The sequence below is a fragment of the Cryptomeria japonica genome, chromosome 9 (genome assembly GCF_030272615.1).
Source record: "Cryptomeria japonica chromosome 9, Sugi_1.0, whole genome shotgun sequence".
Taxonomy (NCBI): Eukaryota; Viridiplantae; Streptophyta; class Pinopsida; order Cupressales; family Cupressaceae; genus Cryptomeria; species Cryptomeria japonica.
Genome location: NC_081413.1, coordinates 401056724 through 401082943, shown reverse-complemented (window position 1 = coordinate 401082943; position 26220 = coordinate 401056724). Strand labels below are relative to the sequence as shown.

The 26220-nt window shown below is 35.8% G+C and overlaps 1 protein-coding gene across 1 annotated transcript in view; it reads left to right on the top strand.

Moving 5' to 3' along the window:
• Positions 1–7708: 7708 nt before the first annotated feature.
• LOC131073132 (uncharacterized) overlaps positions 7709–26220 on the top strand; it is a 115866-nt gene continuing 97354 nt past the window's right edge. The window contains exons 1-4 of the mRNA XM_058009521.2: positions 7709–7981; positions 14626–14923; positions 15021–15173; positions 16810–17088. Of these exons, the coding sequence (XP_057865504.2) occupies positions 7716–7981; positions 14626–14923; positions 15021–15173; positions 16810–17088 (996 nt within the window). The 5' untranslated portion in view covers positions 7709–7715. The remainder of the gene's footprint in view (positions 7982–14625; positions 14924–15020; positions 15174–16809; positions 17089–26220) is intronic.

Below are 26220 nucleotides of genomic sequence, written 5' to 3'. Positions count from 1 at the left end.
GATTGTTGGCAATACGTTGGATTTGGTTAAGTGTTTTCATTGATGTCAACATTATATCTCGATTGGAGACTATCCTGATTGGATCTATCTCGGTTAGTCTTGGTAATCTTCTTGGTTTTGGCTGTGATTCTGATCCGGTATGATCAGCTCTGGATTCGGTTTTGAATGCTTATTTTGGTTGGTTACATGCTATATTTTGTTGGTTCATGATTTGGTGCTTTGATTGTTATCGCTTTTGATATTTACTGGTATCGGCTAATTTTTGGCTTTACCGACTTGCCTCTACTATCCCGGTTAGCTTTATCGGTATGCATTATTTGGTGACTTGGTCAGTGGATTTTGGGTCCGACTTGTTGTTCACCAAAAGTGATAACCCAAGACACCTATAAATCTATCTATGAGATAGCTAATCTTAATCAATGAAACACCTCAGGGCTTGGACAACATAACATAGGATCCTAATGATCCTCCTGCACTTCAGGTTCTACTAGACCTAGGGGGGGACACCCTTTTGATGCATTGAATACAACAATCACAAACATAAGACTGCATCAACAATGAGCAGACAAACCATTCCACAAGCTCACCAAATTAGGTAACATGTACATATGGGCTAGATCTTATACAAATAATAGGTGAAATAGAGCTTTGTAAGGATAGAACATTAACCCCTAAACATAAAGGGAAATAGATTTATCTTTTAAAATGTATATCTGAGACCATTCCCAAATCTGTCAAAGACTAGTGCCTTGTTCATTGGGCAGCAGAGTCACTCACAGAACTACAAATATAAATCATAGATGCAAGTTTGTTTTCCCAAACAATATATTCATGCATCAATACCTTATATTAATGCACTATTTGATTCATTCACAAATTCATCAGATCTGGATATATATTTCATTATTTATGACTGACTATAGAATTTAAACTCTTCATTGAAGAATGCCTACAAACAATCATACAATCTCCTTGAGATGACAAATTTCATCCTCCTTGAGGATTGAATTCATAATAATGAAAAAAATATCACAGAGACAATCTTGTGGGAAATGACTCATGCCTGACACAAGTAAGACCTGCAATTAAAACCATATTTACAACACTGCACTGAAATCTCTATACCTTGAAACCAAACAGAAGCATTTACAAACTTGGGTCAAGATCTTCAGAAAATGGAAGCCATCAAATCTGGAGCATTTTCCAAATTTTTGGAACCCTTACAATGGAGAAGAATTGGGAATAAAAGGGAGAGGGAACCAAATCAAATCTGCAACTGAATTGCCAAGTGTCTCCTCTCTAACTAAATTTTGTTCCCATGGAAACTACCTCCAAAATATCCCACATTTGTTAAAATTAACCTCATAATCAGATTCCTCACTCCAAGAGCTTTTCGGCGATATATAATACTTTATATTTTGGCCAAAATTTAGACCCTGGGCGAATTAATTCCCATTTGTGCTCAGTCATTTAAATATTTCGAATTTTAATATAGTCAGAACTATATCATTTATTCATTTTGATTTTGATTTTTTGCCTCCATTTGTGCTCTGATGCCTTGCCACATGGCGACCTCTGATTGGTCAATGGGGTTGACCGGACGCCACCTGGGATGACACCTCATCTTTTGCCACCTGTCGGCCACGTCACCGCCTCTGGGCTGCTTACTTGTACGCCACTTCATCGCCATGTCATCTTCAAAACTGACATGACCATCTATCACGACACGTGGACGACTCTCGTTCACTTTTGCTATTTCATAGGGTGTAACTCGCGTGCATCTTCCTTTCGCGAAATAGCGCGCACCGTTGATCCATCTCAAACTTGCTCACTCGTTAAGCCGACCTTCCTCTGCAAAATTTTGCCTGCTTGCCTCGGGAAGCGTGCCTACGTGGGGTCCACCTAGTCGCCATCCAGTCAACTCCTTTGTCACCTCGGGATGTGTGCTCACGCGTGGGCCCACCTTGGGCGCCCATAGGCACCATCTGTCAAAAGCCTTTATGGCTTAGACATATTACTATAGTAAGGTTTTGCATTTAAATACCACAAAGTTACCCTCCACAGTGAATGTGGGATAATGCATTATACCTGGGAATGCATTTTTGAAGCTTTCTCTGCAACTTAATGGCGTTTTTATCATTTTCTTTTGCTTGAAACATCTGATGCAAGAGTTTTAATCCTTTACCCTGCCACGTGAGACGGAATAATGGATTTGTTGATCATTGCATTTGTTTGAGAAATTCTTTAACTGCTGTAGCTGCTACCAGAGACTTCACATGGGGAGGAAGTGGCTTTACACCCAACAAACTGCATTTTTTCTTGAACACTCTATCCTCTCACAACACCACACTCATACACCAGACACCACGTGAGGGAGGGGAGACTGCAGAAATTTCCATTTGTATTTAAAGCTTAACTCTTCAATACTTCCTTCAACGCTGCCCCTCTCATTTGCTTCATTTGTTTATTAAGACTGCAGATGCCCTCCCACAAATACCACACAGGAGGACTCAGTTGTTTCAATGCATTTGATTGTTTTAACATGGCCTCCAAACAGCCACGCAGGAGGATAGGATTAACTGCTGTTTGCATTTGATTTGGAAGTATTTCTGCTGCCCTCCAAACTCCATGCAAGGAAATTTAGCCAAGGAAGTGGGTTTTGCTGTTAAACCTTTCAATCACTACACAAGAGGAGTGAGTTGGCTGCAAATTGCATTTGTTTTTGGAATTTTTCTGTGGTTGCTAACACGTGGGGGGTTTTGGCTGGGAGCTTGCAAATGGAGGATGTTGCTGCCAGCAAAAAACTTGTTTAAAAGATCTTTTAAAATCCTGTCCTCCACCATCCACACAGAGAACTTGGCAATTTCATTTGCCATGGAGTTTTCAATGGTCCTGCATCTTCAAGACTCCACTCCATGCGTAGGGAGGATTGGCTGGGCTCTTCATTAAATCTGCTTTGGAGGTTTCCAATGTTCAGCAAGATGACTCGACTTCACTCTTAAATCATAAATGATTCACTTAAGTGGTCTCTATATTTTGGACAAGTAACCTGGTTGCTGATTTGTAGTTGCTTGAATGACTCCAATTGGAAAAGTTAAGAACCATGCCAATCCACAATGCTAATATCATACACCACCATGAAAGTTGAAATTCTTCTTTCCATACCATGCTACCAAACAATAAGACTAAGAACCACCACTTGTGGTCTAGTGAGAAGCTAGGGTCCATAATCTCCTCCTATTTGGCTTTCACTTTAAACCTTGAATCATATATCATATGATTTTAAAATAACAATTAAAACTTTGCCTGAAAAGATGCCTGGAGCAACAAGTCAAGTCGGGCCCCAGAGTGGGTCTGACTAAAAAAAATTTCGTTTTCATGCAACTGACCTCTAAAATATCTCACGGACAACAAACAAACCTCTGGAAACGATTGACATCGTTTTCGGATCATTAAACTGAGTTTCGCAACTTTCAGGCAATTACGCCACAATTTTCGCATTTAATCGCGAAGATGTAATTTTCAATGTGGTCAAAACACCTTTCTGGAGCTCGCCGTCTGACAGGCGTGTACTCTGATATACAAGGATGACTTCTACCAAACGGTTTCTCAAGACGAGTCCCGAGCGAAGAGATATTAATTTCCGAAAATGCCTAATTGGCTTTGTCGACACTGCGGACCTGATGAAGTCAATGTTCTGGCAACACATGATGCCTTTCTTAAAAATACCAAACGACCTCCGTGGGTCCTCAAATTTGAAACATAGGTACCTTAAAGTACATATTAAATCTTTGAATTCTCAATTCGATCACCAGACTGACAGGATGCAAACGATGCGCTCACCAAAACGGCTACATTAACTGATATAACACTGGAGTGCGGATAACTGAATTTGATGGCAAAATGAGCTCTTTTGAAAACCGATCAAACGGATTGGTAGAGCCTTGAAATTTGAAACGTAGCTCACCATTTATACCAACATTAGCCCGGAACAAACATTCTAACATGACGCTCACTAGGACATTTTTACACTTGTGCAAACATCACAAACTACAAACGGATTGAGCTTTGAAAACTGAGCAAACGGATTCATAAGGACTTGAAATTTTGCATGTTGACTCACATTTATGCAAAAAATTCAATCCATTTTGAAATTATTCATGATAATAAACATGGCAAAATATATAAACACCCAAAGTAGGCTACTTAATAAAATTTGCACTTGTGCCTAGAATGCACTTTCAGCTCACCCCTCGAAATGGGTACCTAGTAAACTTATCCAAATTGAATTCTGAAAGTTGCACATCACTGCATAGGCCAAATGAAAGGTGTGGGACATAAATCCCGAGCCTTACCCTCTGAAAATCAACCGGCTCCATTTTACCCCCTTGCTAACTAGGCCATTCAAATTGACTTATTTTAATCATTTGGAAATGCAGGGCAAAATTTTGAAATGGGCCTATAAACTTGACTCAGTTTTAAATACTCCCAACACGACTTATGGAATTGGTCTCTATCATGCTAAAGGTGTTTCTTGATTGTGTTCCGAGTATTTGGTGACTTTTCATTCCATGAAATGTTGTTATGATGGTCCTATTTGGATCCGGTTAAACTTTCTGTTATTTCACTGAGGGTTTCTATCGGTTGGTGAAGCATGTTGGATTTTGGTCTAGTGGAATCTCCGATGGATATAATTGTTTGAATACTTGATTTAGGTCTATGCTATGTAATGCAAATCATAATATTGGTCTGGTGGTATCGTGTGATGTAATTTTTGTAATTATGGGTTTATGGGTTTAGGGTTTAGCCGACCTTGTCAATAAGGTTGATGATCTGTATTTATAGGTGACTTATTCATGCAACTTGGATATCAATGGGATGGATGGTTATGTTTGCATTATCAGAGGAAGGATTATGTGCGAATAAAGTCATATCATTCATGTGAAGGCTGGAAAGGTTTTGTATTGTAGAGTAGACATCAATGCTTAATTAGAACTGTATCAAGCATTAGTAGATGCTACTTTCACAATTCATTTCTTTCCAGATTGTAGTTCGATGTTTATGTAAGTCAGTGAGACTTCCCTTTGTGCTGAGCAGTGCGCTCTAGGTTGTTGACCTTTTTGCAAGTGTAGACCCCATTGTAATTATTCATAATACTACTGTACAGTATTCATCTGATTGTGGGTAGGGTTTCCCACCATGGTTTTTCCCTTTTCGGGTTTTCTACGTCAAAATATTGGTGTTATGTGTGTTGTGCTTTCATGATATATCTTTCATTGTGTTGTACTTCAGTATAAGGTTTATAATTGAATTAATTGATGTACTTATGAGTAAACTGATTCACCCCCCCTTCTCAGTTTGCTTCCGGTATCAAATCATTCCAACATTGGATACCTATAACATTCTATCTTTGTCAATTTACTTCAATTATCCCTTGTTTTGCCCTAGTTTCATAATTCACATCCGATTTTAAACTAGAAAGAGGGGGCAAACTAAAAACTAGTGAATCTAATTAGAATTTTAGCCCTTTTCCTATTTGGATTGTGGCTAGATCTATTGGATTCACTCCTCTTTCAATGTAGTGGTCTCCCAAGTAAAATTAGTGATTTTATTATCTTAATTGGTGAAACTCTAGTCTTACAACCACATTACAAGGCGATGCAATGCTCTTAGGATAATTCCTCCATGTGTCGATGCAATAACATGATAAATCACATAAATCTATCATGAAATCATAATTAAAATATAAATGAATAAGCCTTGATGTAGTGTGTTACTCATTCAATTAGATGTACTCTTGAAGGAATGCTAGCATAATGAGTAGGTCGGAATGAGATAATAGTAGATAGATGAAATGAATTGAGGGCTGCCTTATATAGGGATTTCATAATAAAATCACCTTTATGCAGAGTTAGAAATATGATAATTTTGTATGGAGCTAGATTTGAATAGGATAAGACTGTCTTATTATCCTCCCAAAATTTGAGACAAAAAGTGCAAGTGCAGGACCGTGGCAAAACTTGGTACTTTCAACCCAACTTTTTATGAATGTGAGATAATAGGGTTATAATGCTAGAATTAAATTTGTGCAACAATATATGATGTCTAGATGGAGGAAGTTCATGTCTTGAGATTTAAAATGGGGTAGATCTATGATAAATCAAGATAATAAAAGATGAAGGGCACACTTAGAATTAAGAGCCCAAAGAAGAGTGTGATAATATATTCAAGTGGAATAAAACTCATAATATTGAATATTTAAATTAATATAGGTGCTAAAATGGGTGCCAGGAGAGTGTGAAATTGGACACCCTAATTAAAGGTTTACAATGTACAATTTACGATGCTAAATCCTCAATGAACCAAACAATGATTGAAAGACATCAACATAAGATTATCCTTCATGCATTTCTAAGCTAAATATTTGTTCATATTGGTCTAATAAGGGGCAATAAAAAACTCAATGTAATTAGTCCCTTCATTAATTTATGAGTTGAGTCTCTTCATTAATTTATGAGTTGAGATTTGAGACACTAAAATGAATAAATAGATGATTAATGAAAAATGAAAAAGATTAGAGGGCTTACCTATAATTTGATGTAATGTTGAATTTGGCTATCTTGACACTATGAAAACGAGTTGATATCTAAAATTTAGAACTTGATAAGTGAATAGAATCTAAGATGAAAAAAGCTAGAGCTTTCGAGGGATTTAGGTCATATCATACTTACTATTCAATCCTTAGACAACTATGTACTATGTAGTCTAGTCTACCATAAAATTTATCCTTCCTTGTAAAAAATATCCTTGTTTGTATATCTATGCTTGAGAATGGTGTTGTGCTAAAGAGCTGTTTTGAGAGTTTGCAATGTGTAAAGGGAAGTTCAATTGACTTATTTAATGACCATAAGATCCCTAGGTTGTTTCAATAAGATCAAAATAGAGATAGAGAATGATGGACACTAAATAAATTATAATTGATGTAAATCGTGAATCACAATGTATGTGGTTGAATTGGTGAACATGAGATACTACTAATGAATGATTAATCTTTTAATAATGAAATGACTTTGGATAATCTCCTTAAATACATCTCTAAATTGACTAATGATTATATCACAAGATTACCAATTTTGGAATTGAGAGATCTAAATTTTTAATTAAAAGGACTAGATTTTACTGGAAATCCACTCTGAGGGACAAGATTGTGAATATGATCTAATCCCGAAAAATATGTAAGTCTAAATATGCAGGTTAGTTATGTTTTGAAGCAAAGATTTTGTAAAACATATTAAAATTATAATTAGTGAATATGTAAAAAATCCAAATCAGATATTAAAAACATACATTAATAACATTCACACAAAATAGATTTATCACTAAAAAAAGAATAAAATATTAATGACATCCACACAAAATATAAATAAAATTTAAAAATAGAAGAATAAAATATACACTTTTCCCCTCTTATTAAAATAATTTAAAAAACATCAAACTAATAATTGCAATTGATTCATATTACTCTGCATCTACATCTGGAAAAGTGACAGTTTTAAAAAAAAAAAAATCTATCTCGTTGAATCATAGTAATGGATATTCTAGTCCTGTGGTACGTGAGAAAGGAATGTGAGATACAGAATCAAACTCATAAGAATCGGCCACGTGTGGCATTTGATTAAATAGAGAGAGAAAATATAAGATGGGGTGGCATCTGAATGATCAGAGGGGAGGCCGTAGGAGCAATGGCAGCTTGCAGTTGCAGTTGCGCGGGCAGGTGGGGTGTTGGGAGCGTGGCGGGGCAAGCGGGTGGGAAGAGATGTTTAAACATCAGAGCGGCTGTGGAAGCAGGAGTAGGAGGGACCAGACTATCAGGGGTGTTGGAGTGGGAGGTGGGAAAGCGGCTGCAGGTGCAGAGGGCTCCAATTGCGCCCAATTTGACCACCATCAGGTCTTTGGACTGGGACCGCGATCGCTTTGACATGTATGATTTCTTCTATCATATTTCTCAACTTGTATCAATGTCCAGCAGCCCCCTTTCATTCTTATTTTCAGTTCTTCCATATCAATTTTCGTGCTTTACCATGAATTATGGCCGTAGAATGCTTGAATCATCCACACGCCCTAATTCATTGATTAAATTTGTTTGGGCAAATGGAGTTTATTGCATCAAGTAGCTTTGTTCGCATGTTTGTATTTGTCTCTTGTGATGTTGCATTGTTGTCTTTAACACATACTGTAGCGCCCAACTCAAAGCCTATGTGGCAGAGCAGTGTGCAGTAGTGTTTAATGTGTTGTGTTATTCCTCCCCATGTCATGTGGGTATAGTTGCATTGGCATAGCCATATGTGGATGGATTGATTGATTTAAAATCGTCCTCGAGACTAAATCTGTCTTTGGGACCGTAAGGATGCGAAGTTAACTTTAGAAGTGAGAAACTACTAAAATAAGAGACCAGGGAGGTTAATTTTGCTTGTTTGCACTTTCCTAAGATTGAGCACTTGAGAACCAAAAATCAACTTCCCTCTTTCAAAATGGCAAGTTGGAAGTTTTTTGTTCAATGCGACTACATGCAAAAGTGTTACTTTTGGAATGTTCATAGGAAGATAGTGCTCCGACGACTAGTAAAACCGTGAATTTTCATAGGATGGTAGCATGTTGCACTCCCATCCATGCGTAGCACTCACGTACGGAAAATTCGGACTCAAGAAGTTGTGACCATCATGAATTTGCTAGAATTATTGAGCTCAAGAGTTAGCATATTGTAATTAAAATGTTAATGTAGCGTAGAAATTAGGAATCATCAAAACATAAGTAAATCAATTAAAACACAAGACATGATAGCTCAATCAAAAGAATACTCATTGAAATGAACCTAATTCCAAAGCACACTCAATAGAGGCATAAAAACAAAGCATTTAAAAGAAAATGTCATGCAAACCATATAACAATTCGGATGCCTCTTCCATGCGGCTCCATTGTTGTTCTTTCCTCTTCAATGGGTTTGTGGATCTCACCTACAAGTGCTCACACAATTGAAAGCAAAAAAGCTCAAGAGTACTAGAAACGAAAATTCGGTAGTTTGATAGAAATTCAGGATTCATGAAGGGTTCGAAGGGATTGATTGAAGAAAATTATCCAATATATAGAAGAATTGGATAAATGACAAGATTGGCATGATGCAATTCAAATGGAAATTGCAAATCAATATGACAAAATATGACAAATTATGCACTTTCCATGCACAATTTAATTGATTGATAATTGATGACAAATTATGACACATTTCATGTCAAAATTGATTGATTATCAATTATGACAATTTCATGACAAATTGAAATGTCATTCCCATAGAATTAGGAGAGAAATAGGAGGAATTTGAAATTAAGAAAATTAGAAAATTGAAATTGATGACAATTAGGAATTAGAAATTGATGGAAAAATAGGAAATTAGGAACTAGAAGAAATTAGGTAAATTAATTAATAATTTGTCATTTATTAATTAATTTACAAGAGGAAGAATAATTAGCCAATTAAATAAAGATTTAATTGTAATGAGAAGACTTAGGATTAATAAATAATTTAGTAATCCTAGAGGAAGAAATGAGAAATTAGGTTAAATGATTAAATCATAAAACCCTAGAAGACGAATTAGAAATGCGAAAATGACAATTAGGTCTTGATTGAAGATAATTAATGTCATGATTTTGAATTGATAAATGACCAGTGTTGATAAATGATTTGATTGAGATTGGTTGACAAAAATCAATGACAAATTGACCAAATTGACATGATTTGAAAAGGACAAGGATCGATGATGAATCGATCGCAATATGACAAGATTGACAAGGACAAAGATCGACCAAGATCATGATTGAAGATTGTTGTCGACAAGACCAAATTCGAAAGCGATACAAATGAAGAATGCAGAAGAAGGACTCAATGCTCGCAAATGATAAAGACCAAGTGCGTGACATAGAAGGAATGTTAATGCGACGCAAAAACCTAAAATGAGGCAATGCGCAAATGTTAAAGTATGACTCCGCAAGCGTTGACCATTTTTAGGTGTCTACAGTTATATAACAGAGGGCTAAAGAAATGACACGATGCAGTGTGAAATTGCAGGGGTATGCAATTTTCAACACTACACCTACTGCCACTAAATTTAACATGATTCACCTTTTTTTATTGTATCTTATTTCTTAAGAGAGAATATGTAATCACCTATAGACATTTTAAAGAGTTAACGAGAACATTTTTGTATGTAGTGCATTTCATGATGTAGTGCCATTCTCTTTGCAAACCCTGAAGTATGAAATAGATGTATTTTGTTTTACTTTTCAAATTCCTTCATTATTTCTCACCTTAGTGATTAGAAATGAAACAAAAATGACAAGGTGACAAAAAATGGGGTTGGATGAGCTTGCACATAAGAAACAATTTTCTATATGCATATATAATTCACATTTTTCTGATTTTTAATGTTATATCTATTGAACATATTATGACACAAAATCATAAGACATAAATATTGGAAACTGCATTTTGTAAATGAAAGAACATGTCTAATTAGAGGTACAAATACAACTGTCTTCAATAGTCACCATTAAAAAATTTGAAAAAATTAAAAAAAGGTTACAAAAACATGTATATATCAGCATATGCTTATATGAAACAAAAACTAAATCTCTAATGACAATTCAAAAAACAAATCATATAAGTTTAGTAGGATCTATTTAAACTCAATTTCAAAGGTGTTGTTATGCTTTTACTTCCTTGCCCTTCTTAAAAAAGTTGGGTTGAGCTTGTTTACCTAAAATGTTCTTTGCTTCATCTTCAAGCACTGTAATTGGCAAATCATCATTGTTATAATCCAATGAGTCATCACAATTCCACATTTTGTAAGGCCTTAACTAAAACTTTGTTGAAGCTTGGGATAAGAGTCAAAGGTTGGAGTGAATATAAATAATATCATTTGCTTTTTATTTTCCAACCTATTATGTCTCACTGAATGGATAATGCGATACCCTCCATTTTATTTCATAGATTATCATTAAAGAACTAGAAACCTATGAAACAAAATAAATTTCACTAATTAAGGATTAAATTTAATTTAAAATAATGTGTTTTGTTGCATAGCTAGGAAAGATTTTGAAAATAACTCATGATTTTTTTATCTGAGAGGACCCAAATAATTGTGTATTTATGCAAGAGTGCGCAAGTGCCATACACCTTTCAAATTTTTAAAGTCTTCAAGAAGCTTTAGTCAGAGAAACATCACACTCTTTTATTTTAGCACAATCTTCCCTATATCTAGATTGTAGATGATACTTATCAGTATATGTTTTTCCAACCTAATGCAAACTCCTCATACATAACCATGTCTTTTTATGAAACCACCTTGGATTTATTAGAAAAGCTACAACATGAAGAGAATTGCGAAGCATCCTACACCTTCGATCATAAGAAGCCCAAATTAACTCCATTGTCTCTTAATCAAAAGAAGGTGCCCTTTCTGCAATAATAGCTTTAACAGTCTCCCTTATCTGGTCTAAATTCTCAAAACATTCCCCATGCATGGCTTATCATTATCAAAAATATGAGGGACATCTAAAATTAGTTTGCAAAGAAGATAAAGATATACTCATCTTTGCCAAAACAAAGTAGCCATTTCGCCAATAATGAGTTCTACAATGTCATCATATAAACTATAAAGTGGTGTTGCTGGTAGGTTAAATTTTTCATCTTGTATATTCAATAGTGTAATGTCCCTACTTTGAAATATAATTTAATAATAAAGTCATAAAATTCAAAACACAAAAGAATAAAAAATAAAAATAAAATTAAAATGTAAAGGAATATAATTAAATATAATCAAAATTTGATTAAAGTTAATGAATGGTCAAAGGCATGAAATGATAAGTTGGGACTCCCCCAAATATGAGGTATAAAAGGGAGAAGAGAACTCATTTGAAGGGGGATAATTTGGAAATTAGAAGTGCAGATCCGTTTGTGAAAGGTTGTGTCCCTTTCAAAGGGCAGAAATAATGAAGAGTTGCACTCTTTCAAAAAGTGCTAATGGCGAAAGGGTGTGTCTCTTGCGAAAGGGCATACATGATGAAGAGGTGTGACCTCTCCCTCACATTGAGAGATATAAAGGAAAGGAATCAAAAGCATCCAATGACATCACCATGGATCAGATCAGATCAGAACTGTTATTAAGTTACAGGCAGTAACATCCTTGTTCTTGGTGGTATGCATGGGGATGTGCTTAATATGTATCCTTAATATATGAAGCCTGATAATGTTCTTATGCAGAATTTAATAGTAATATTAATATAGACTGCAATATGTATGAAAGTCATACTTAATTTCATATACATTCATAGTAGAACAAGATATTGACATATTTATAGTCCCAAGCTCTTAACTAGTTCTAATTCCTTTTTCCTAAGGAGTGGTGTGATGCTGTTAGGGAGAGGCGGAGTTAAACCATCTCATGATAGATGAGCCCCAAGGGTGAAAGAACTCATGATCCTGAAATCTGGGCTGTGGGTCCCAAGGGTGAATGGACTGAGGTTCCAGTAATCTGGGCTGCATTAGGGAGATGGTATCATCGTGCCCTAGACAAGCAAGTCTCCCATCTAGGATTAGAAATTAGAAGGGGATTAAGATTAGGCCTGAATAAGGACAATGCCTAATTGTACTATGAGCAACCATAGTCATTAATTCCTAATTACTGTAACATGGTAGGTAGTAATGTATGTTTCCCTTTGGGAATTGACAGCCTATAAATAGGGGACATTACAAATAGATACCACCATCTCCTTGAGTGATTGCTAAACATTTAAGGATGCAGCCAACCATAATATAAGAAGGTGCAAATTGAGTCTTAGCACATGGAATTAGTTGTAAGTATGATACTTTTTATATGTGATATTGGACATTCAATGATTTATAATGAAATGCTGAATTTTCTTTATATCTGCCACCACTTGGCTATTCCAAGGAAGACCATTTGAAAAGCTTTGAGCAAGAGGTTCATGAAATGAATCACACCTGGTGTCCGAATTATTTTTTTGATACTTGTCCTCAATAAGCCTATTGCTGGTACACTACTTGAAGCAAAATTTGTGTGATTTGAACCATATTATGTCTTCCCACAAGCTCAATTTCACCTCCAAATAATCCCATCAGATAGGTCACATACTTTATACGACTACAAGCATTATATATCTTTGATAACATCAGACCTTTAGAGAAGGAAACAAAGATGTTTATAAGGGGCCTATGCACAACATCAGTGCAGCCATTTGTATCAAGTGATCCACTTGTCTAAGACCAACTTTTATTAGTGTTTTTTAGTCTAGCCTTAACTTGGACTTTCTCACCACTCAAACAAATTGTTATGAAGCTTTTTATAACTAGGAGGAACATCATTCGAGGAGAACAATTCATGGGCTAAACTGTTTATTTTAGACAGCTCATGAGCTAAACTCTCCATTTTATTCTCTATCTATATCTCTATGTTATGGAAATGCCTTTAATTTTTAAAAAAAAGTAGTGTTCGTCTCTTTTTTAGCATTTTTTTTATATCCAATTTTTTCCTGTTTAAATCTTTATTTAAAATAAAAATCTTATACACTTAGTTTCCCGATTTTTTCCCCAAAATATTTTTGCTGCTATTGTTTAAAGTTAAACACAATACCTTAATTTATTTTCTAATGGGATGCTTAAAAAATTATTTCTATTTATGTCTAGATGATATGAATAATCAGATGGCTTGTCCTTCATTAATTTATCAATTTGAAAAGAAATGAAATTTGATTCAATATAAGAATCATTTGATTATGCTCTACATTTGGATAGGTAAGTGCTCAGCTTCAAAGTTTATCTGTTTAATAAATCATTTTTCATTAGCACTTGCGCATTTATTGGAGATCATTTGCCTTTCAATAGATGAATGGAAAACTTTCTATACTATTTTAAGGTGAAACTTCTGCTTCCTATACTATTTTATGATGATCATTTCTGTTTGGATTCCTATGCGTTTTATATCTTGTGTCTATACAACAATAACATGTTTGCTAAGTGTCATCCCAATTAGTATAGATACGACACTTTTTACCATAGTTGTCTATTTGGAATAAAGATTTTGCATTTAAAGCATGCTTTTGTGTAGGGGTTATTATAGAGGTAGAAATCATAACTATCTTTGATATGCTAGTAAAAATAGACTAAAAGGGTGCTGAGAATTAGAGGAGGTGGCAGTCAAATATAGAGTTAAGGGGGTATACTTAGAACCCTATGAAAATATGTGTTTTGAATATGTTTAATTATGCAATCTCCCTTAGTAATATATTATATAAAATGTTACTAATATAAAATTAAACATGCATTCAATAAATAGTAAACATGAGAGACACGAACATGTTGCCATATGCATGACTCTTGTTTTTATTTTCACAAGGCTTCACATTTTCGTTCCTTGTATTTTTTAAATGACATGATATTATTTGGACCTATAGTCATACACATTTCTGAGTATGAAAATTACTAAAGCTATATAAGGGTAAAACATTCATGTTTGCCTTGGTTTGAATTAACATATAACTTTTCTTCCTGCAGAGAATTTGGATTACAAAATGGGACTACATACAATTCATTTATAATTGATGCTGATAAGCCAACTGTAATTGATGCTTCACATGAAAAGTTCAAAGGACTTTACCTGTCAGCAATCAAGGAACAAATTGATCCTAGTACCATTGAGTATGTTATAGCAAATCACACAGAACCTGACCATAGTGGTCTTATTCCCGATCTCCTAGAGCTTGCACCAAATGCAACAATAGTTGGATCTAAAACTTGCATTATGTTTCTTCAAAATCTTATTCTACGCCCATTCAAAAGCTTAATTGTGAAGGTAGGTTGAACTTTATGATGGCTTGTCCTTTGATTTTTGTATTTGACTTCCAATGTATGTCCCATTGTTTCTTATGGCAAGTTTAATTTTGTTACAGGGAGGTGACACTCTAAACCTAGGAAGGGACCATGTGTTAGAATTTATAATGGCACCAAATTTGCATTGGCCTGATACCATGTTCACTCTTGACCATGGAACAAAAGTTCTCTTCACATGTGATGCATTTGGAATGCACTATTGTTCTGAGTTGGTAAGATATTTTCTATTCCATCTAGTTTTCTCTATGTTGTCTAGCATTGTGAATTCTGATATGAAAATCAATTCTGCAACTAAAAATGTATTTTTATGCTGATAAATGAACAATTTATTTTTATACTTATGGGAACATGTAGATCTGCCATGATAACTAGGATTCTAGGGTGCCTTTTAATTTTTACTGCTAAGGTTTATGGCTATCCAAGTTTGTGAAATTTAATCACTTAATTTGAAGGGAAAATTTTAGCCTCAACATGATTGGTTTACTGTTTACAATTCCCAATTAAAATAAATTATAAGTGAGTGTGTTGATACAAGTAACTTTGGTGTGTTGAATTTGTGTTATTAAATAATTAAACTATAGCTTATCTAATATTTTTACAATTTCTTTAGATTTAATTTATTACTTTTCTTCTTCTACTCACTAAAACATTGGAACATTATATGAGTACCCAAGATTACGTTATATGAAAATAAGTGCTTTATAATTTTTCATCAAATCCTTCAGCTGACACTCCTTTCTTAGCATTGTAGAACTCTAGCAATTATATATTTTAAAAATTTAGCGTTGCAACTTGTAAACTTCTACTTTGGGTTATAAAATTGAACCTTGCTGTTGTATCCTCTTAGTGGCAACAATATTTCATTTTAATGACATATGTTTGAGCATCTGTGGTATTTGAAATGGCACACATCAGTTGGAACTGAAAGGAAAACCAATTCCATGCCATTCTTTAGCCCTCAGATGAGGAACTTAGCAACATTCACTGTTATGCCTAATATTCGTAGGCAGTGCAAAATATTGTGGAGAGTATGTGTAAACAGAAAATCTTTGAATATTTATTGTACATGTTCTAATGACCTCTTTATGACAGTTATTTTTCAAATTCTAGATGTCCATGAGAATTTTTCCTTAAGGTAGTTTAGAGTTATCAGGAACTATATTGTCAACTTATACCAATTCTGATTGAAAGAATATCTCATTATTAAGTAATATCCAGATTTGCATATTCTAGATGTCCACGAGATCCAGAAATCTATTTAAAGTTTCAAAAGTATAGCTGCACTTCTTTTAGTTGACATAACAATAATTTGGCTATGGCGCTGCATCTGAAATAAGTGCTACAATTTCCTTGTGCTATTTAATGATTACTCAGCCCAGAGGACATTCACTTGCCCTTGTAAAGTGTATACGGTCAATAATTGACTTATTGACCATACATGTTCATAATGTTGGAGGTATGCATTTATATTTCTAAGATAAGATTATGTACATGCTTACCACCTTACAGCCTCAGAAGATTTAATTAGAATCTAAATCAAAAAATTATATCAATGAATACTGTGATGCCTATTACAAAAGAATAAAGTTTTATTCTGGTGCTATCACATCAGACATTAGAAAGGGGGTAGAAGCTGATTTAAGAACTGTGTGTTTTTGGATCCACATTACTTCTGTCAACTTTTCAATTATGCACTGTATTGATCATGTTTGCTTCCGTTGTGCAGTTGTAGCTGCTATGCACCCACATGTTTTGAATCTCCCTCATTAACATCTTAAACTATTTATCTCCACTGGTTCATTGGACACTTTTTGGAATTACTGTAATGTTTCTTAAAATTGTGTGTAGGTATATGATGAAGACTTAGGTGCTATAGAACCACATTATAGGTTCTACTATGATTGTTTGATGCGGCCGAATTCACGTTCTGTCATAAATGCATTGAAAAGGGTTTCTGAGAAGGATTTCAGTATTGTAGCAACAGGTCATGGTCCTCTTTTAAGGTACAATATAGCTGAACTGATGAATAAATATGAGATGTGGAGCAAAGAAGCACTGCAAAAACAGTTGGCAATAGTTGCTGTACTTTATGTATCTGATTACGGATTTAGTGATCGGCTATCTCAGGTTTGGTTTTGGAACCAGCTATCTTGCACCTTATAACATATATTGTAAGGCCTTTGGATGCATTTCTTTTTCAATGGTATTTCTAATTTATGGTTACTCAAACAGTAAATTTCCATTTGGTAAATCATTTTCTATTGTAATGGTAATGGGTCCAACTGTTATTCCCAAAAGTATTAGTAATTTTTTTGTTTGTTTGTGGATTGTACTCAACTTGAATGTTCATTTATTTGTATATTTAGGTACTTCTATTCATACAGGATAGGTATTTGTGTCCATACATGATAAGCATTCTTCTATGCATTTGGGATAGGTATCTATCCATAAAGGGTAGATATATGCTTTGGCCAGAGTTTTAGACTCATTGGGACTATTTGAGTTTGTAATATCCCTGACATTTATTTTTTATTTTTTACAAGATTACAATCACACCAACACCCGTTAGGGATTAGAATAAGAAAACAAAACCAGCCGAAAGGAACCCTACACCTTTTGATCACCGAGAGCCCAAGTTGGGAGGGTGAGAGCATACAGTGGTAGGGGATCGTTAGATGCAAACTTCTGAAAATGTTTATTACAATAATGGGCGGCAAGCCAGCCCCTTCCACTTTCCAGTGGGTAAAACAAGGAAACTTGGCGATAAACCAGCCAAGTAAACAAGAATACACTCAAGCACAAAACATTCTATCCCCTTCCACTTTCCAGCAGGTAAAACAAGGAAACTTGGCGGTAAACCAACCAAGTAAACAAGAACATACTCGAGCACAAATCACTCTACCGCAATATTTCAGCGGGAGGACATGAATGAAAATTACAATCACTTTATCGCTTGTGCGGTGGGAGGACAGTATTACAGAGACAAATGTAGGCGGCAAACCAGCCTCTTCCACTTTTCAGCGGGGATTTGCTTTACAATCCAGAAATGGCTGTTAGTACTACTATCCAGCTTTACAATAAAGAGATACAAAGCATAGAAAAGAGAGATTATACTGTCTAATACTAATGAATTCCTCCAAGCTTAACACAATTAGCAAACTCAAACACACCCACAAAGAAATAACACACCACTGATCACTAAACTAAAAATACAATTTGCTGTTCGCATAACACGCAGAAAACAACCACTACCAAATTCACTATTATGCTCATAACTCGCCTTAAACTACTCGGAATGACACAAAAGTTGAAGCAAATGAAAGCTAAGACAAAGACGATGCTACCAAAACCTCAAATCTGCACCGCGAACACCACCAACAGCCAACACGCAACCCAAGGCAGCCAATAAATGGTACGACCCAGCTGGGAAGTACGATTTTCTGCCAAAAATCAGAATGCACACCCAAACAAACGCCAAGGTAGAAGAATGGTCGCCCTCCAAATACGCTTCCAACGGGCTAATACCTACAATGATCGATTGCACAGGCAGGGAGATATGAACCAATCTTCGTTTCAGCCACACCAAAACCAGCAACATAGGAAAACCACACCACACACTGAAAACTTCACCAACAATCCTCCACTCAGCTAGGTACTATTTCTCAAGTACGAAACTAGCTAAACTAGGGAGCCACAACTCCGAAGCTCAAGTTCACTCACCATTCCGATAGCATAATGATATGATTTCGTCAAGATAATAAAATGAGGAGCCCATCCCTTGTATTTATAGATTTTTGAAACTCAAATTCACCTGAAATGGCGCCCAAATTTCCTTTCATTCATTTGCATTTCATTACATGTCCCCCTCAAGACATGGCGTCCCCTTTTCCAGCCTCCTTAGTCGAACTTTCCCTAAGGAAATCGCTATGTTATCTCATCAACATTACAAAGCATAAACACCTTCATTTTTGATGCCATCAACTAAGGGAAATAAAATGTGACTTAGGATAAATAACAAAATATTTTCCTTCCTAAGTCATTCCTCCAAAATATAATCACTCGAAATAATTAAATATTAAACTTTAGAATAAAGTAATAATATTTAATTAACAATTAAAAATTAACCACTGATTGTTGCCAAATCAATTATGTGAACGGAGGTGCAGAAAACACTAATCTAAACTGGATTGGAGTTTTGTTCAAGACTGCCAAAAATAGCATTGCCTAAATTGACACTTACTAAAAATAGTAAGTCATGAAAACATCTTCGAAAGACATGCTCGTCGAACCCTGTGAGAGAGCTCAGAAAACCTAGAAAAACATCAAAACCCAGTCAGTTGCCACCAACTTACTAAAAATAGTAAGTTCATAAATCACTCTAGAATAGAATGCATGTTAAACCACCGTGAAGCTTTGGAAAAACCCAGAAGGAATTCTCAGTTCTTTCTGCCAAACTCCAACCAAAATATCCTTGAAAACTGTGAAGAATCCTCCTAGAAAATAGGAAACCCTAATTCCTCATTCCAATCAACCTACGGGTCTTCTGAATAGGCCAATGGACCACTAATTACTCCTTACTGAGAAGGGGACATTACAAAGTTCTTAGTCTCTCACTAAAGACAATATTCCTCTATTGGGAGTGCGTTGAGGTCGCCATCTTTTAGATATATATTTTAAAATACTTTCATATAAATATAGGATTGAATGCCACCTTAGAATTTGACCTAAATCTTTCTTATTATCCAGCAAAAATAGTACATCAACCTTCCCATGCCTTAAGCATCCCAGCCGCTTATAACATGCGTTTTTACAGGTATATTTTGGACAGGTATATTTGGGTGATGATGAGCCCTGTCAAATTGTTGGAAAATGAAAGATAAAGATCAAGTTGCAAAATGGAAATGACTGGTTTCTGCAGGAGGAAAGACATGTTCCTAACTTAAGAAGAAATTTAATTTCTGCAGGGCAACTAGGTAGTGAAGGTTGCATAGTTACCTTCTCAGACAGTATCTGGAAGGTCACTAAAGGATCATTAGTAGTAGCTAAAGGTGCGAAGGTAGGCACATTATATCTGTGTACTGGTAACACTTACTCTACCTTAGCTGCTACAGATAAAGTTACTGCAAGGACAACAACAATAGATGTTGCAAGAACAGATTCGATAATGTGGCACCATAGGCTTGGGCACATGAGTGAGAAAGGGATGAAAATACTTCACTCCAAAAATCTATTGCCAGGACTAAAGAAGATTGATTTAGAGTTCTGTGAAAACTGTGTTTATGGTAAACAGAAAAGAGTCATATTTCTCAAGGTTGGGAAAGAGAAGAAGAGTGAGAAGTTAGAGCTTGTGCATTCAGATGTATGGGGACCGGCTCAGGTATCATCTCTTGGTGACTCTTGTTATTATGTTATTTTTATTGATGTCTCAACCAGAAAAACATGGGTATATTTCCTAAAACAAAAATCGGATGTTTTTGAAACTTTTAAGAAATGGAAAGCTTTGGTTGAGAATGAGACAGGAAAAAAGTTGAAGTGTCGCAGATCGGATAATGGAGGTGAGTATTGCAGCAAAGTATTTGAAGATTACTGCTCCTTAAATGGGATTCGAAAGCAGAAGACAGTTCCAGGAACTCCACAGGAAAATGGTGTGTCAGAGAGAATGAATAGGACTATCATGGAATGCGCGAGGAGCATGAGATTGCATGCTGGATTGCCTTTAAATTTTTGGGCAGATGCTGTACATACTATTGTCTATTTGATAAATAGAGGACCTTCAACCCCTTTGGATGGTGGTATTCCAAAGGAGGCATGGATTGGTAAAAAGGTAAATTATTCTTTTCTGAAAACCTTTGGTTGTGAAGTTTTTGTCCACGTTGATAAAGAAAACAGAACCAAGCTTGATGCTAAATCTCAGAAATGTACCTTCATTGGATATGGGATAGATGAATATGGCTATCGGTTATGGGATTTTAAAAATAAGAAAATAACTAGAAGTAGAGATGTTATATTCAATGAGAAGGTTATGTATAAAGAACAGATGCAGGAAAAGAAGCATGAACAGGACAAGCAAGAATATGTGGTGTTGGATGAGATTCCTGAAAATGAAATGCCATAGGTGCTTGATGCTCAACAACAACAGAATGTCCCACAAACTCCTGCAAGTGTTAGACGTTCTACGAGGTCAAGTAGACCCCCTAAAAGATTTTCTCCTTCTTTGTATTCTATATTATTAACTGATTCTGGTGAACCAAAAGAATATGAAGAAGCAATGCAGGTGGATGCCAAACAACAGTGGGAGCTAGGCATGAAAGAGGAGATGGACTCCTTGATGAAAAATAAGACTTGGGACTTAGTCCCTCTACCTGCAGAAAAAAGAGCCTTGCCTAAGAAATGGGTTTATCGGCTAAAGGAGGAGGAAGGAGGTCAGAAAAGATATAAGGCCAGACTTGTGGTAAAAAGTTTTGCACAAAAAAAGGGTATAGATTATGATGAAATATTTTCTCCAGTTGTAAAAATGACTTCAATTAGAACTATACTTAGTTTTGTGGCTGCAAATGATTTACATCTTGGACAATTAGATGTGAAAATAGCTTTTCTCCATGGAGATTTGGAGGAGGAAATTTATATGTTGCAACCACAGGGATACGAGGTCAAAGGTAAGGAGAACTTGGTGTGCAGGTTGAAGAAAAGTTTGTATGGCCTAAAGCAAGCACCCCGACAATGGTATTTAAAATTTGATAGCTTCATGGCTGAACACGGTTATCATAGATGTCATTCTGATCATTGTGTATATTTTAAGAGATTGGATAATGGCAGTTATATTATCCTATTGCTTTATGTTGATGACATGCTTGTTGCTGGGTCTAACATGGAACACATAAATGATCTTAAACATAAATTAGCCAGGTCATTTGCTATGAAGGATTTGGGTGCAGCTAAGCAAATTCTGGGTATGAGGATTACACGGGACAGAAAAAATAGAACCTTGAAATTGTCCCAAAGTGAGTATATAAAGAAGGTGTTGAAAAGATTTAACATGTAGGATGCAAAAGCAGCTAGTACACCTTTGGCTAGTCATTTCAAATTGACTCAGGAGATGTGCCCAAAGGCACAGGAATAGGTAAATAAAATGTCTAACATCCCGTATTCATCAGCTGTTGGTAGTCTGATGTATGCAATGGTATGCACAAGGCCAGATATTGCACATGCAGTGGGAGTTGTGAGCAGGTTTATGAGTAATTCGGGTATGGAACATTGGAATGCTGTGAAATGGATCCTTTGGTATTTGAAAGGAACCACTACGAAGGCATTATGTTTCAAAGGATCTAATGCTGCTTTGAGTGGATTTGTTGACTCTGATCTGGCAGGTGATAATCTGCTTGAAACCCTAACAACATTTCCCCATCGATGCCTCCTCTTTTCTAACTTATATCACTTTTTTACACACTGCAATTATTTCTATCAATCCATATTTTTCTGTCAATGCCTTTTCATGTTCTGTCTTCATATATTCTTTTCTACTTCTTGGGCCGATACCAATGAGTTTACATTTCCCATACACCTTACATGTCATCCTTTCTTTGCAAATGTATATATCATTTAATTAATTGCAATCTGTTTGTCACTGTCCATAGCCTAATTGATTGGTGTTTTTTTTCCAAATCTCTCTGCGATTTGATCGGATGTGCAATTCGATCCCCCTTGTAACATTTCGCTTCACCTCCCGGTGCATTTTCCTCCTCCCTTCATTGCTTCATGCTTGGTATGGAAGCTGAATGGTTTTTCTACTGATAGGTTTTGATGTTAAAATCTAAGACTTGCATTATATTAATTCCTCAATCGCAACCTTAGTAACACTTTATATTTGGCATTATAATATGAGAGTTGCCGTAGACACATTATCAATGGCATGCACCTTCCCACCTTCTAATGCACTCGTGTTCTATCAATTGCATTTGTTTGAAAGTTTCTAAAGCCTTTCCAACAAATCCATTTTGTGATCATTGCCTGTTCATGAACCCATAGTTCTTTGAGGCATTGCATCAAATAATTCATGGGTCTTGTCTATACTTCTGCATTTGAAGAATGCTTGCTGGAGATTTTTTACTAGTCACAAATATAAATGAGAACCCAAACCAAAAGAAAAAAATTATTTCATGAAATTCTTTCAAATTACAGGCAATTCGCTGTTATGTCTAGGGACATGCAACAAGGGTTCTCCAATACAATTTCCATTAAACAAATACTATAGCCAGAGACTGCATTAAATTCCTATGATTAATTAATACAAAGAATTGAGCATATGGCATACCAAATATCGCTCCGAAATCTGGTTACAAATCCCTGACATATGCTGATAAAAATGAGGCACTGAGAATGGCTGAACACAATATGATTTGCTGATGCTGTTGCTGTCTGATTTGGGCTAGCAGCAAACTGGAAATTGTGATCAGACTGTGAATTGCAGACAGCCAAGAACTAGGTTTAATAACCTCTGATTGCTGGAAATATCTCTCTCAAATACAGTGTTAGTGATGAGTGCTAGGAATCACTGCTCCAAATTGTGGGAAAACACTGTGAAAATTGCCAAGCACAGGCCTGGGGCTACGCCCAGCCTGAGATACAGGGGTTTCGTCCTGTAGGTTACACACCACTTGCAGAGAAAATATTAATAATAACTTTAGAACTGAATGAATACTCTAAATAGCTGCATCAACCCCCTTTTTATAATAACTTTAGCCAATCTAAAAAACCATCGATGCAACTAGAAGCTTCTCCTTAGATGACTTAGGCAATTGAATAATATAAATATTAATTATCCCCCCACCATGACGTTGCCTAGTAAAATAACGTTGTAACTTAAAGTGGCCCCTTTATTAGTCATAACGAATAATTAAATATTTTGCACAAGACTTTAGCTTTTTGGGGCTCATTCTTCAATTATTCATTTATTCTCAATATTCCTTTATTAAATTCGTTCTAACCTTCGATAATAAAAATAGGGGACATTACAGTCCTCCTTTCCCGGGATTGCTTGCCCTCAAGCAATCATCAAGCACCCCACTGCTCCACTTTGATCAAGACACCATACACCACAATATGTGAAGCAACAACATGGAATCCATGTAAACTACCAATCAATACCCGGATCCCATATCAATATGTAAAACATGCTATAAGGGATGAAGAAGAAGTTTGTCAACCAATCATCCTTAAGTAATCATCCATACATGTAGGACACCAAGACAATGCGAAGATGAATTCCCATATGCCAATAAACGAACACAGATGGCCACCAACTCTTGCTGACATAATTCTGATTAACAACATCGATGATATAAAATATATCATCAAACCAATGCCAATCAAAACAAATCACTCCAAACTCCCTCTCCATCCAAAAGAAATATTCCTCAACACTCTCGTACACTTCAATCGCTGATGTGGTCCTTGCAAAATCAGGAAGTGCTGTATGACTCCAACTAGGTCGGCCATTAGTCCATAAGGAATCAAAGAATATGAAGTCACCAATCAACAAAGATGTCACTGCCATATCAAGAGAAATAGGTGACAAACTCAAGAATGAAGAATGTATGCCATCCCTTCTCAACACAGACAACTCTTGTGTGGCTGGTCCATTGAGAGAGTCATCAAACAAATCTCTATCATCATCATGAGAATGATCAGCTATCTCAACTGGGAACTCTGGATTAGTCAGCTCATGTCTCTCATCAACAAGTTAAGTTTACATACACTTGTCTGCCACAACCTATGGGTTATCACTTTTGATAGCTTTCAACACAAGTTGTTTACCTTCATGAGTAAACTCAAGCTCCATGTCGTTGAAATCTTGGATGTGTCTGCCAAGAGATTTCAACCACGGTACTCCCAATACTATATCGGACCCACCAATGCCAGCAACATAGTATTTGTTATCAAATGTATACTCCCCAGTTGTATGCTCAACTTTGATATCCTTTTTGTGCAACATATCTTGGATCCATTTGCCAAAATGATATTGAATTCGAGGAAGTCTTCTACTTGTAGTCCTTCCTTGGCCACCAAGGCCTCATCAATAAAGTTATGTGCAGCACCTCTGTCCACCATACACATAACTTCGTTCCCTTTGTCAGTCCCCTTAAACATGAGAAGATGATTTGTAGAATCACTGAAGAGGGAAGTAATAGTACCATGTGTTTTATCATCATGCCCATTATCGTCATCGCTGTTCACATCAAAAATCACCTCAATAAGATGGACCTTACCTTTACCAAGACATATGTGTCCTGATTCCCAAGGTTCTTTGCAAGAAAAGAAAAGGTTCTTTCTTCTCAATTTGTTTCTTGTTTCTTTTTCTATCTTAGGCATTGGGTCCTTTGGCTGATTAGGAACCTTCACATTTGATTTCCTATTCTTGAATTTCTTCTTGGGTAGCTGATAAGGCGGTGAGGTCTCAAGGTCAAGAGCTAACCCAATAACATCATGCAGGGTCCCAGGCTTGTGTGCCTTAACCAAACCCCTCAAACTGTCACTCAAACCTTCGACAAATAGCATAGTTACATGCCTCTCGGTCATGTCAGGAACCATAACTGCTATTTTCTGGAACTCGTTGATGTAAGCCTCAACATGCCCAACCTGTTTCAATTGAGCTAAATCCCTATAATAAACCTCAATATCCTTCCTGTCAAAGCATGCAGTCAATTTATTGACGAACTCCTCATATGAGTGAATTAAACCATGGTCTTGTGAAACAAGCTCGTGGTGCCACTAGTTGTATGCCACACCCTCCAAATGCATTGTGGCAAATTGTATAGCCTTGTCTTCCTCCATAGGCTTAAGTGATAGGAATGTGTCAAGTTTGTGCACCCAAGATTTGGCACTAACTCCTCCGCTACCATCAAAATTAGGTAAGGAGATGTAATGTCCTCACTTTGAAATAGAATTTAATAATAAATAATAATAATATAATGTAAATATTAAAAATTAAATTAAAATATAAAATAATATAATTAAATATAATTAAATATAATTAATGAAAATTTAATTAAGTTAATGAATGGTCAAAAGACATGGAAGGAAGAGTTGTGACTCCCTCAACAATAAGATATAAAAGGGAGAAGAGAACCTTATTTGAGAGGGGGGAAAATTGGAAAATCAGAAGTGCAGATTTGCATTAAATAAGAAGTGCAGATCTGAATTAAATAAGAAGTGTAGATCTGATTGTGAAAGGTTGTGTCCCTTTCAAAGGGCAGAAATAAT